The 11,603-nt window shown below is 41.7% G+C and overlaps 2 protein-coding genes across 2 annotated transcripts; one reads left to right on the forward strand and one right to left on the reverse strand.

Annotated features, from left to right (window-relative positions):
• LOC107646459 lies at positions 2,512–3,557 on the forward strand. The gene is made up of 3 exons (XM_016350642.1): positions 2,512–2,515; positions 2,617–2,837; positions 3,201–3,557. Exons 1-3 carry the CDS (start codon positions 2,512–2,514, stop codon positions 3,555–3,557), a joined length of 582 nt encoding a protein of 193 aa, XP_016206128.1.
• Positions 7,929–9,279, reverse strand: LOC110263703. The gene is made up of 2 exons (XM_021105444.1): positions 8,469–9,279; positions 7,929–8,387 (listed from the first exon to the last, which is right to left on the reverse strand). Exons 1-2 carry the CDS (start codon positions 8,655–8,657, stop codon positions 7,929–7,931), a joined length of 648 nt encoding a protein of 215 aa, XP_020961103.1. The 5' UTR covers positions 8,658–9,279.

Consider the following 11,603-nt stretch of genomic DNA (forward strand, 5'->3'; position numbering starts at 1 on the left):
CACGCCCCTGCGTATTGACCATGCATCCACCATTGGGTAAAACACAATATTCCCCCATTTCTGGCCAAAACACTACTTTCCTTCCCATATTGAAATTCTTGAGCCGTTTGGACAATAATTATAATTGATAATTTTTAAATTTTATTCATTACAATGTTGATACACTCAGATAAATTGGTGGTCATATGACATACATAAGATTCTCATTGTTGTGCTGCAGCCAAATATCCTTTTTGAAGCAATTTACCCACTCAACTATCTCCTGAGACATCCTACTAAAAGCGCTTGTGTACCATTTTCAACCAGCCTAACTTGATGAGTACGTCACATTTATGAGATATGAATTTGCGTCTGCGAACTTAGAACTAGTAATGAAATTGGATGCCATGTGATGGAGGCAATATGCATAGTGATATGGTCATTATAACTCGGCGGCTACAAGCTATAATTCAAATATTAGGTCAAGTTAGGATTTTCATGACTTAAATTATCAACACATAACTCGGTCGTTTTACTTCAAACTCGGCTATTACATTCTGCCCTATTTTGTATAACTCGGCCAATGGAACCTATACCTCGGCCCAAATTTATCCATTGATCTACTAGCTATAGCTCGGCCCAAATTTACCTCGATCCGTTAGCTATACCTCGGCCTACTTATACTTATAAATCATAATCCAAATGAGATAATAAAAGTGACTTATCTTCAGTTAGAGAGAATCTCGGCTTTAATATAATCATCTGAATATATTTAGGAGCAGTTACCGCAAAATCAGACTGGCCTCCTTAATAGCTCCGCAATACTAGGCATGCTGAGTAACCACCTATAACACAACATCTCTATAAATACAAAACCCTAACTACGTTTTAAGGTACGCTATTCACTCTGAATAACATATACCTCATCTTATACTTTTTCTTACTTGAGCGTTGGACTCTCTTTGCAGGTCCCAACCTCCTCCGGACTCCAGTGTTCCCCGACGGCTGAAGTATAGCTCGGCGTCTGTACTCTTAGGACAAAAAACTCCATACACATAGAAGAAGGAGTTATACCTCGGCACTAGAAGGAGTTATACCTCGACTCAGATTACTGAACAGGAACATTTGGCGTCCACCGTGGGGCCAAAGAGTTTACCTTGCCCCACCTCTGCTTTTATTTCTTTCTTTTTTTTTGCCTAGCTCTCTCCCTCGTTTTTGCTCATTTTGCACGCATTTGACCAATGATAGAATCACAAAATTCAATAATCCTGAATTCCTCTCAGGTGAAACTGATAGCTATAAATGAGTCCCTTAAGGCTGAAATTCAAAGGGTGGCTGAACTTTTGCAACAGAATAGTTGAGGTGATAAAGAAAATGGCGACACAACCTGATGATAAGCTGCTCACTCTATAATTTAAAAGACACACGATTCACCTACACTTCCTACAATGGTAAATTCTAATGGTCAATAGATAACGTGCATTTAATTGTTTCATGCCTAGCTCTTTTCATTTCTACATTTTTATAGTTCAAATACCATAAGTTCTATATTATTGGTCCGGCCATAATAAATCCAATATCATAAATCGACTTTACTATTCACAACTCGGCATTATTCACATCATTCCTCAGAAAATCAGCGTTACAGTTTGACATTACAGTCATTAAATCGGCATTACAGTCATTAAATCGGCATTGCAGCCACTAATCGACAATCAATATCATTTATTGAAAAGTGACGTTACAGATCAGCTCAACGGACTGCTTCACAAATGTGAAACGTCCAACCTGACATTTACCCTTATTATTGCTCTTTAATACAGACAATAAAACAGGAAGATAACCGATTTATGCACTATCATCTATAAAAAGGTATGATCTTCCATTTTAAGGATATATTAAATTCTCAATACTAACTTAAGCTTCGGAGTGCCTTTGCAGGTACACTCCCCCCTGTTTCTTGCTCAAAGCTCTACGCGATTGGACATCCTCTTGGAGTGGAGCTCGGATTACCATAAGGCCTGAAGGTCGGCACCAAAAGTAATAGCTCGGCGTCGACTCCCAGAGACTGAGCTCTCCCCCTAGGTATCCATACAAGAACAATTGGCGCCCACCGTGGGGCCAAAAATATAAACCTCTCTCTATATTATCGGCCTCGAGGTTCCCGTTTTGAAGTCATGACTGAACAACCTCCACCTTCGCCATCCAAATTGCTCCGGATGGTGACCGAGTTGCGGCAAGTCATGGCTGAGGAGAACCAAAGAATGGCAAATCAAATCGCCAACTTGAATAACACTCGAACCGAAAATAATGACCGACAAGAACAGACAGAAGAAGTCGAGCAGCAGTCAGGGCCAACACATGTCTCAGACACTGCTCGACAGGAAGGGGAGCAGCCCAAACATAATGAGGACACTCAGAAAAACATCGACAATGATGATCAGGAAAGCTCCTCTAGACCATTCACGGTGGAGGTGATGAACTCCGTGCTGCCCTGAAGGTTCACCCTGCCGACCACCCTAACTCCCTATGATGGGTTAGGTGATCCGAAGAAATACATCAAAAAGTTCACCTCCATAATGATAGTAAACGGTGCATCTGATAAAGTTTTATGTCGTTGTTTTCCATCTTATTTAGACGGTCTTGCACTTGATTGGTTTTGTTCTTTACCTGCAGGTTCCATTTCTCGATTCCGAGACATATCAAAACCCTTTGAGGAGCACTTTGCTGGATCTGCCATCTACCTTCACGACTCCGATTACCTGAACACAGTCAAGCAAGGCCAGCACGAAAGCCTCAAGGACTACATGACGCGCTTCACAAAGATAGCCATAAGCATACCCGACCTCCACCCCGAGGTAGAACTACACGCCATAAAAAGTGGATTAAGACCAGGAAAGTTCCAGGAAACTATTACTGTGGCCAAACCAAAAACTATGGCCGAATTCCGTGAAAAAGCTAAAGGATAAATTGACATCGAAGAGCTTCGACAAGCTCGGAAAATAGAAAAGCCTCACTATAAAGATGACGACAAGCCACGGGACAGCAAGAAGAATTTCAAACCGATCCCACGATATGAGACCTACACCAAATTCAACACCAAGAATGATGACATCATCAAGGAGATCTTGAATTCAAAGTTAATCAAGCCACCATGAAAAGCTGGCAATTACCCAGATTCAAAAGGCACTGATCGATCAAAGTACTGCTCTTTCCACCAGAAACATGGACACAATACCGATGACTGCATCATCGCCAAAGACCTGTTGGAGCGATTAGCTCGGCAAGGTCATCTGGACAAATTCATCAGCGGCCACATGCAGCGGCGAGCACCTCCTCCAGGAGACCAAAGCTCGGCTACACAACATAACCGAGATAGAGACCGACCGAACAATAACCATCCTGAACTGCCAACACGTACAATTAACTGTATTTCCGGAGGTTTTGCAGGTGGAGGAGCCACAAGTTCGGCAAGAAAAAGATCTCACCGAGCTATCCTTTCCATCAACGCCGATCAAAGTCAACAACAGCCGCCGCCTACATTTCCACAGATAACATTCCATACCGCCGATCATTAAAACAGCGTAGCAAATCTGGATGATCCCGTCGTAATCTCCCTACAGCTCGGAGATCTCCTAATTAAAAAGGTGTTGCTCGACCCAGGCAGCAGCGCCGACGTTCTCTTTTACTCGACTTTCCAGAAAATGAAACTGAGCGATAACATCATCCGACCTTCCACTGGTGATTTGGTAGGATTCTCAGGTGAGCGAGTCCCGGTTATGGGCTCAGTGTGGTTACAAACCACACTCGGTAAGTTCCCTTCGTCAAAAACTTCAGACATTCAATACTTAGTCGTTGATTGCTTCAGTCCCTATAATATTATACTTGGCCGACCTTTCTTAAATAAGTTCGGCGCTATAGTATCTACAATTCATCTTTGTGTTAAGTTCCCTTTGCAGGACAACACAATTGCAACCATTCATAGTGATGCCCGAGAAGCCAGGGAATGCTACAACAATAGTCTCAAAAGACCTCACCTAACACAAATGCCCAGGTCCACAATATCGGCAACACGAACAACCAAGATATGCTGGCCGACCTTGATCCTAGAGCAGGAACACTGGAAAGGCCGACTCCAACAGAAGACCTAGATAAAATCTACTTTACAGAAAACACGGATAAGTTCACATATGTCGGCTCAACATTATCTTCAGATGAAAAATCTTCATTCCGAGCATTCTTACAACAAAATGCCGACCTATTCCCGTGGACCCCAGCTGATATGCCAGGCATCGATCCATCCATCATATCACACAAGTTAGTACTAGATCCATCTATCCGACCTGTGGCACAGAAAAAGAGAAATCTCGGGCACGACCGAAAGCAAGCTTCCCTAGAAGAAACCAAGAAGCTCATCAACGCGGGCTTTATCCGAGAAATCAGATTCACAACATGGCTGGCAAACGTCGTCATGGTTAAAAAACATAACGGTAAATGGCGCATGTGTGTTGATTTCACCGATCTCAACAAAGCATGCCCCAAAGATTCATACCCTTTACCCTCTATTGATTGTTTAGTTGATAATGCCTCTGGATTTGAAAAACTCAGCTTCATGGATGCCTATTCTGGTTATAACCAGATCCAAATGCACCCATCTGACCAAAATAAGATAGCTTTTATTACTGAATATGGAAACTATTGTTATAAAGTCATGCCATTTGGCCTTAAGAATGCAGGTGCGACATATCAGCGTCTGATGGACAAAGTTTTCGCCAAACAACTCAGCAAGAACATCAAAGTCTACGTGGACGATATGGTCGCCAAGACAAAGATCGGCAGTAATCACCTTGAGGACCTCACAGAAATCTTCGGACAGCTAAGAAAATACAATATGCGGTTAAATCCCGAAAAGTGCGCATTTGGGGTTCAAAGTGGTAAATTCCTTGGCTTCATGCTTACTAGCCGAGGTATCGAGGCAAATCCTGAAAAATGCCGAGCTATTTTAGACATGACAAGCCCACAAACCATCAAAGAAGTCCAGCGGTTAACAGGGAGACTTGCTGCACTTTCTAGATTCTTACCTTGCCTAGCTTCTAAATCTTCATGTTTTTTCCAATCTTTAAAAACAAAAAAAGCTTTCCAATGGACTGATGAATGTGAACAAGCATTTACAACTTTAAAAGAAACTCTTTCAAAACCACCAATTTTACACACACCCCTACAAGGGGAGCCATTATTCTTATATCTGTCTGTCACTAACTGGGCTATAAGCTCTGCTCTTGTTGCAGAAAGGGAGAAGAAACAGTTCCCAATCTATTTCACAAGCAAGACCTTATAGAACGCCGAGCTTTGTTATCCGAGCATTGAGAAGCTGGCACTCGCGCTTGTCTTCTCAGCCAGAAGACTCCGACCATAGTTTCAGAGCCATGAAATCCATGTTAGAACAGATCAACCTTTGCAACAAGTGCTGCAGAAGCCTGAACTGGATGGCCGACTAGTAAAATGGTCGGTAGAACTATCGGAATTTGATATCAAGTACGAAGGCCGAGCATCCATCAAATCACAGTTTCTGGCAGACTTTATCGCCGAGTTCTCAGTACCAAATATAACTGAAGATTACATCGAATGGTCTTTATACGTCGACGGATCTTCCAACCCACACGGGTGTGACGCAGGTATTATACTTGATGATGGCCACGGTAATGTCATTGAACATTCCCTCAACTTCTCATTTAAAGCAAGCAACAATCAAAGTGAGTATAAAGCATTAATTTCCGGCCTTAGACTCGCGGCCGACCTTAACATCACCAAACTTAAGGTATATTGTGACTCCTCACTTGTCGTCCAACAGGTAAACAATCTATACCAAGTAAAGGACCCTTTGCTCTCTAAATACCTGGGTGTCGTACACAATTTCCTTTCAAAATTCTCCAAATACGAAATACAGCACATACCAAGGGAGAGTAATGGCCGAGCTGACATTCTGTCTAAACTCGCCAGCACTCAACCAAATGGATCCTCACTTTATCAATCAACACTACTTAAGCCGAGCATTGAACTAAAACATGTCTTAAGTGTAACACAGGAAGCAGATTGGAGATCCCCATACATACAGTATCTCCAGACAGGGGTCTTGCCAGGCGACGCCGAAAATGCTCGGCATTTGCGCCGACAAGCCTCCTTTTTTACAATATATAATAATTGCCTATATAGACGGGGATTCTCCCGTCCATTACTAAAATGTCTTTGCAGAATAGAAGCCGAGCTTGTACTTGCTGAGGCACATGAAGGGATCTGTGGTACACACCTCGGAGCCCGAAGTCTGTATTCGAAAATCCTCAGAGCTGGATTATATTGGCCGACAATACGACAAGATTGTCAGGCAAAAGTCAAAAGCTGTAACAACTGCCAAAAACACAGTCCGATTACACATCTTCCAGCCGAACTCCTACACTGTTCCGAGGTTAGTTGGCCGTTCAACCAATGGGGCATAGATATCCTCGGACCCTTTCCAACAGCAGCAGGTCAGGTAAAATTTCTGAATTCACTCAACCACAAAGGAGACACCTTTCCGCTTGGTCTACGGCTCAGACGCAATGATATCTGTGGAGATCTCCCAATCCTCACTACGCACAGAATTGGCCGACCAAACTACACAAGACATAGCTCGACAAACCGAACTTGATCTCATTGAAGAACTCAGATCGTCCACAACAATCAAACATTTAGCCATGCAACAGCACATTGCCCGAAGATATAACCAACGACTTCAACCAAGGTCTTTCCAAGTCCACGACCTTGTGCTCCGAAAAACAGAACAAGCTAGGAAACCACCAGCACATGGCAAACTAGCAGCTAATTGGGAGGGCCCTTACCGCGTCACAGAAGTAATCAGCAACGGAGCTTATCGACTACAAACACTAGAGGGTAAAGATCTCCCTAACACTTGGAATGTATCTTCCTTAAAGTTATATTACAGTTAATACCAGGGACAAGCCAGTACTCTTTTTCCTACTACCAAGATTTTTCCCACAAGGGTTTTGCTTGGAGAGGTTTTAACGAGGCTAGCCTACCTGGGCCTTTAAATTCAAAGGTCTTACATTAATAAAATCCCTTATCCAGTCAATATTATTTGCATTTTATACTTTTCAATTTGTCAAAATTCAAACAACCAATCTTAATCGGAATCCGATCATTTAATCAGACAACAATCCGATCTAACTCGGAATCAGATCATTTTATCAGACAACAATCCGATCTAACTCGGAATCCGATCATTTAATCAGACAATAATCCGATCTAACTCGGAATCAGATCATTTCATCAGACAACAATCCGATCTAACTCGGAATCCGATCATTTAATCAGACAACATCCCGATCTAACTTGGAATCCTATCATCAGACAACAATCCGATCTTACTCGAAATCCAATAATTAAATCAGACAACATTCCGATCTAACTCGGAATCCGACCATTCAACCAAACACGTATCCGACTTATCTCAGAATCCGACCATTCAAGAAAGCATGAGCAACCCATCTCAGAACCCAATAATGCTTAATTTTGCCAACTCAATCAAATACCCGATCGTAGTCAGATTCACAACATTATGGTATCTCAATTCACAATCATTGCCAAATGACCATAACAGTTATTATCATGCCTATGAATCGGCATCCCAAAATCAGCATACTCACCTTTTTTAAAGGCAACTCACCATTACAACAAATTTTAATCACAAAAATCTGGTCTCAACCAGATAAAAACCAACTTATCATACATCAATAACATTATATTATCATAATATGCAAACAGAAATAACCAAGTTTTTCCTCTACCAGAAAAGTAGCAACATATAAGCTACAAAAGCCAACTAAAAATGTCTACACATTGACAAGTCAAAAGCTCAACTCAGGAGCAAAACAAGTCTACAAACAAGAAACAAATTACATATTCTCATCTCCTTGCTCCGTAGCACCATCATCCTCAACCATAACACCATCATGTACTATTTTGCCCGGATCCATTGCCAATAAATCAACCTCGGGAGCCAGAAACCTCACCTGAAGAACAGCCCTCTCAAAACCTTCAAGGAAGGAATCCAGAATCTCTCCTTGCTTATTCTTCTCCAACTCCTTCATCTGGGCAGTAACCTCAATCATACGGGTGCTCAAAGAAGATAAGTCAGCTTCTTTCTTCTTTAAATCTTCCACATCCTTGGCATAGCTCTCCTTCACCTCTTTCAAATGTTTTTTAACCTCAAATAACTTCACCTCAAGTTCAGAAACCTTAGCAACTTTTACAGCCAACTCTTCCTTCAAACTCAGATCCTCCCTCTTTTCAACCATCTTCCGATGAATCTTCTCACGAATGCGCCCCAAACTCGCCAGTCGCAAACCCACCACCTGAAGATCAAAGATTAACACATTACTTTTCCCAAAAACAAACACACAAATAACACTTTTTACCTCAAAAACAAAAATTACCTGCATATATTGATCAATTGCCACATCCCCCACCTCTTCCGCCAAACTAACATCAGACGGGGTCTGGCATACCTCATCCACAGTAATCATGAAAGGATGATCTTTCCCCCAGAGCGACAACCCCTCACTCCGCTCAACAAAACCATGCAACTTTTTCTGGTTTTCACAAAACCTATGAAGCTCTTCCATCGGAACATCATCCTTCTCATCACCAGAAACATTGGACAAATCCACCACATCACCCTTTCTCTTCTTAGCAATAACTTTCCTCCTGCCCCGCCTTGGTTGATCAACCTCGCCAACACCAACCTTCTCTGCCTTGGACGAGGATACCTCTTTATCCAAACCCTTGCTCTTCACCCGAGACCTCAAACTCGCGGCAGATACACCTGGGTACTTCCCACCTGAAAAACACGGAAAACAAAAAATGGTCAAAAACCTCAGACATAATACAACATGCACAATTCAAAATCTTACCCAAATACTCCACAACAGCAGCCTTATTTTCCTCCCATTGCAGCAGGTCATAAACAGAAATCAATTCTTGCCGATCAACAAACTCGGTCAAAAACTCAATCATGCACTCATCCTTCGGACTTATAGATTCAGGATCTAAAATGTTCCGAGGCTCTGAACACCACCAGAGAGGAAATCTTTCCCCCAAATGCTCATCAACATAAAACGGAAAGTCATCTTCGCAGCTACTTACCTTAAGGTATATTTCCTTAAAATTCTTAAAAGATGATTTGTATAGCTTGAACACAGCAAAACCGGGAGAGCTGTTCAAATTTACCCAACCACCCTTCCAAACTCCCTTCGCCTGAAACAGCTCTACTGACGGATTTTCCTCCAAAAATTCCATCAGAACCTCAAACGCCCGAAGAAAAGCCCAACCATTGGGGTGAAGTTGTGAAGGCGCACAGTTTAACTGTCTCAGAACTTTACACTCAAAATCACTGAAAGGGATTCTCACCCTCAGTTCTTCCAAAACAGAGCTATACATAAAAAAAATGCTCAAAACCCTTCCCTCTATGAAAAACCATATCATCCACAGTACAGGGTAACAGTTCCAATCGAACCCCAGAATTAGCCCTACCAACCTTCAACTTATCTATCTGATTCACAGCACCAACATCCAGAAACAAAGAGACACGATCCCTTACATCATCATTCACCCAGTCATAAGACCAATCTATCTTCCCTTTCGTTTCTTTCTCATAACCCATTGAAAAATCAAAAGCAGAAAAGGAGAAGAAGAGGCAACGGTTACGCCGAAAAACAAAAAATAACCAAGAGTAACTCACCTCTTTTACTCATTGTTTGGATGATAACACTTGAGGAAAATAAAATAGCAAGCATGCAACCCTTCAGAATTCCCAAAACTTTAAATTCACCCACTTTAAACCCAAAATTTCCCTTCCCATCAAATCAGTCGTGTCAAAACCAATAAACCCACCTTGGAAACACGCAAACTCATTAATACCATCATTTAATTATTTCTCTTTCCTAATCATGCATGCTTATAGCCTCAGTAACTGTTCAATAAAGCACCTTGACCTGGGGGCTACAAGGTTAAACCACACGCCGAACTGTTCAGCAACCAATTCACACATCATTAAAAGCTCAACCTGCTTCATTAAACATTTTTCCAGGCCAAGCTTGGGGGCTGTGGTCCGGCCATAATAAATCCAATATCATAAATCGGCTTTACTATTCACAACTCGGCATTATTCACATCATTCCTCAGAAAATCAGCGTTACAGTTCGGCATTACAGTCATTAAATCGGCATTACAGTCATTAAATCAGCATTACAGTCATTAAATCGGCATTGCAGCCACTAATCGACAATCAATATCATTTATTGAAAAGTGACGTTACAGATCAGCTCAACGGACTACTTCACAAATGTGAAACATCCAACCTGACATTTACCCTTATTATTGCTCTTTAATACAGACAATAAAACAGGAACATAACCGATTTATGCACTATCACCTATAAAAAGGTATGATCTTCCATTTTAAGGATATATTAAATTCTCAATACTAACTTAAGCTTCGGAGTGCCTTTGCAGGTACACTCCCCCCTGTTTCTTGCTCAAAGCTCTACGCGATTGGACATCCTCTTGGAGTGGAGCTCGGATTACCATAAGGCCTGAAGGTCGGCACCGAAAGTAATAGCTCGGCGTCGACTCCCAGAGACTGAGCTCTCCCCCCAGACATCCGTACAAGAACAATTATAATAATGAAAATTCAAATTATGCTCAAACCATACCATCTACTTAATCATTGCAATTACTCATAGTATATCCTTACCTACAAATATGACGAGCGGATAATTTATACGCTTTTTGGCAATGTTTTTAGTATGTTTTTAGTAGAATCTAGTTACTTTTAGGGATGTTTTCATTAGTTTTTATGTTAAATTCACATTTCTGGACTTTACTATGAGTTTGTGTATTTTTCTGTGATTTCAGGTATTTTCTGGCTGAAATTGAGGGACTTGAGCAGAAATCAGATTCAGGGGTTGAAGAAGGACTGCTGATGCTGTTGGATTCTGACCTCCCTACACTCAAAATGGATTTTCTGGAGCTACAGAACTCAAAATGGAGCGCTTCCAATTGCGTTGAAAGGTAGACATCCAGAGCTTTCCAGCAATATATAATAGTCCATACTTTGGCCAAGAATAGATGATGCAAACTGGCGTTCAACACCAGCTCTCTGCCCAATTCTGGCGTCCAGCGCCAGAAAAGGATCCAAAACCAGAGTTGAACGCCCAAACTGGCACAAATACTGGCGTTCAACTCCACAAATGGCCTCTACACGTCCAACACTCAAGCTCAGCCCAAGCACACACCAAGTGGGCCCCGGAAGTGGATTTATGCATCAATTACTTACTCATGTAAACCCTAGTAGCTAGTTTATTATAAATAGGACATTTCACTATTGTATTTGACATCTCAGGATTGTATTTTGATCCTGTGATCACGTTTGGGGGCTGGCCATCTCGGCCATGCCTGGACCTTCACTTATGTATTTTCATGCGGTAGAGTTTCTACACTCCATAGATTAAGGTGTGGAGCTCTGCTGTTCCTCAAAGATTAATGCAAAGTACTACTGTTTTCTATTCAATT

Source organism: Arachis ipaensis, chromosome B06 (genome assembly GCF_000816755.2).
Source record: "Arachis ipaensis cultivar K30076 chromosome B06, Araip1.1, whole genome shotgun sequence".
Classification (NCBI taxonomy): Eukaryota; Viridiplantae; Streptophyta; class Magnoliopsida; order Fabales; family Fabaceae; genus Arachis; species Arachis ipaensis.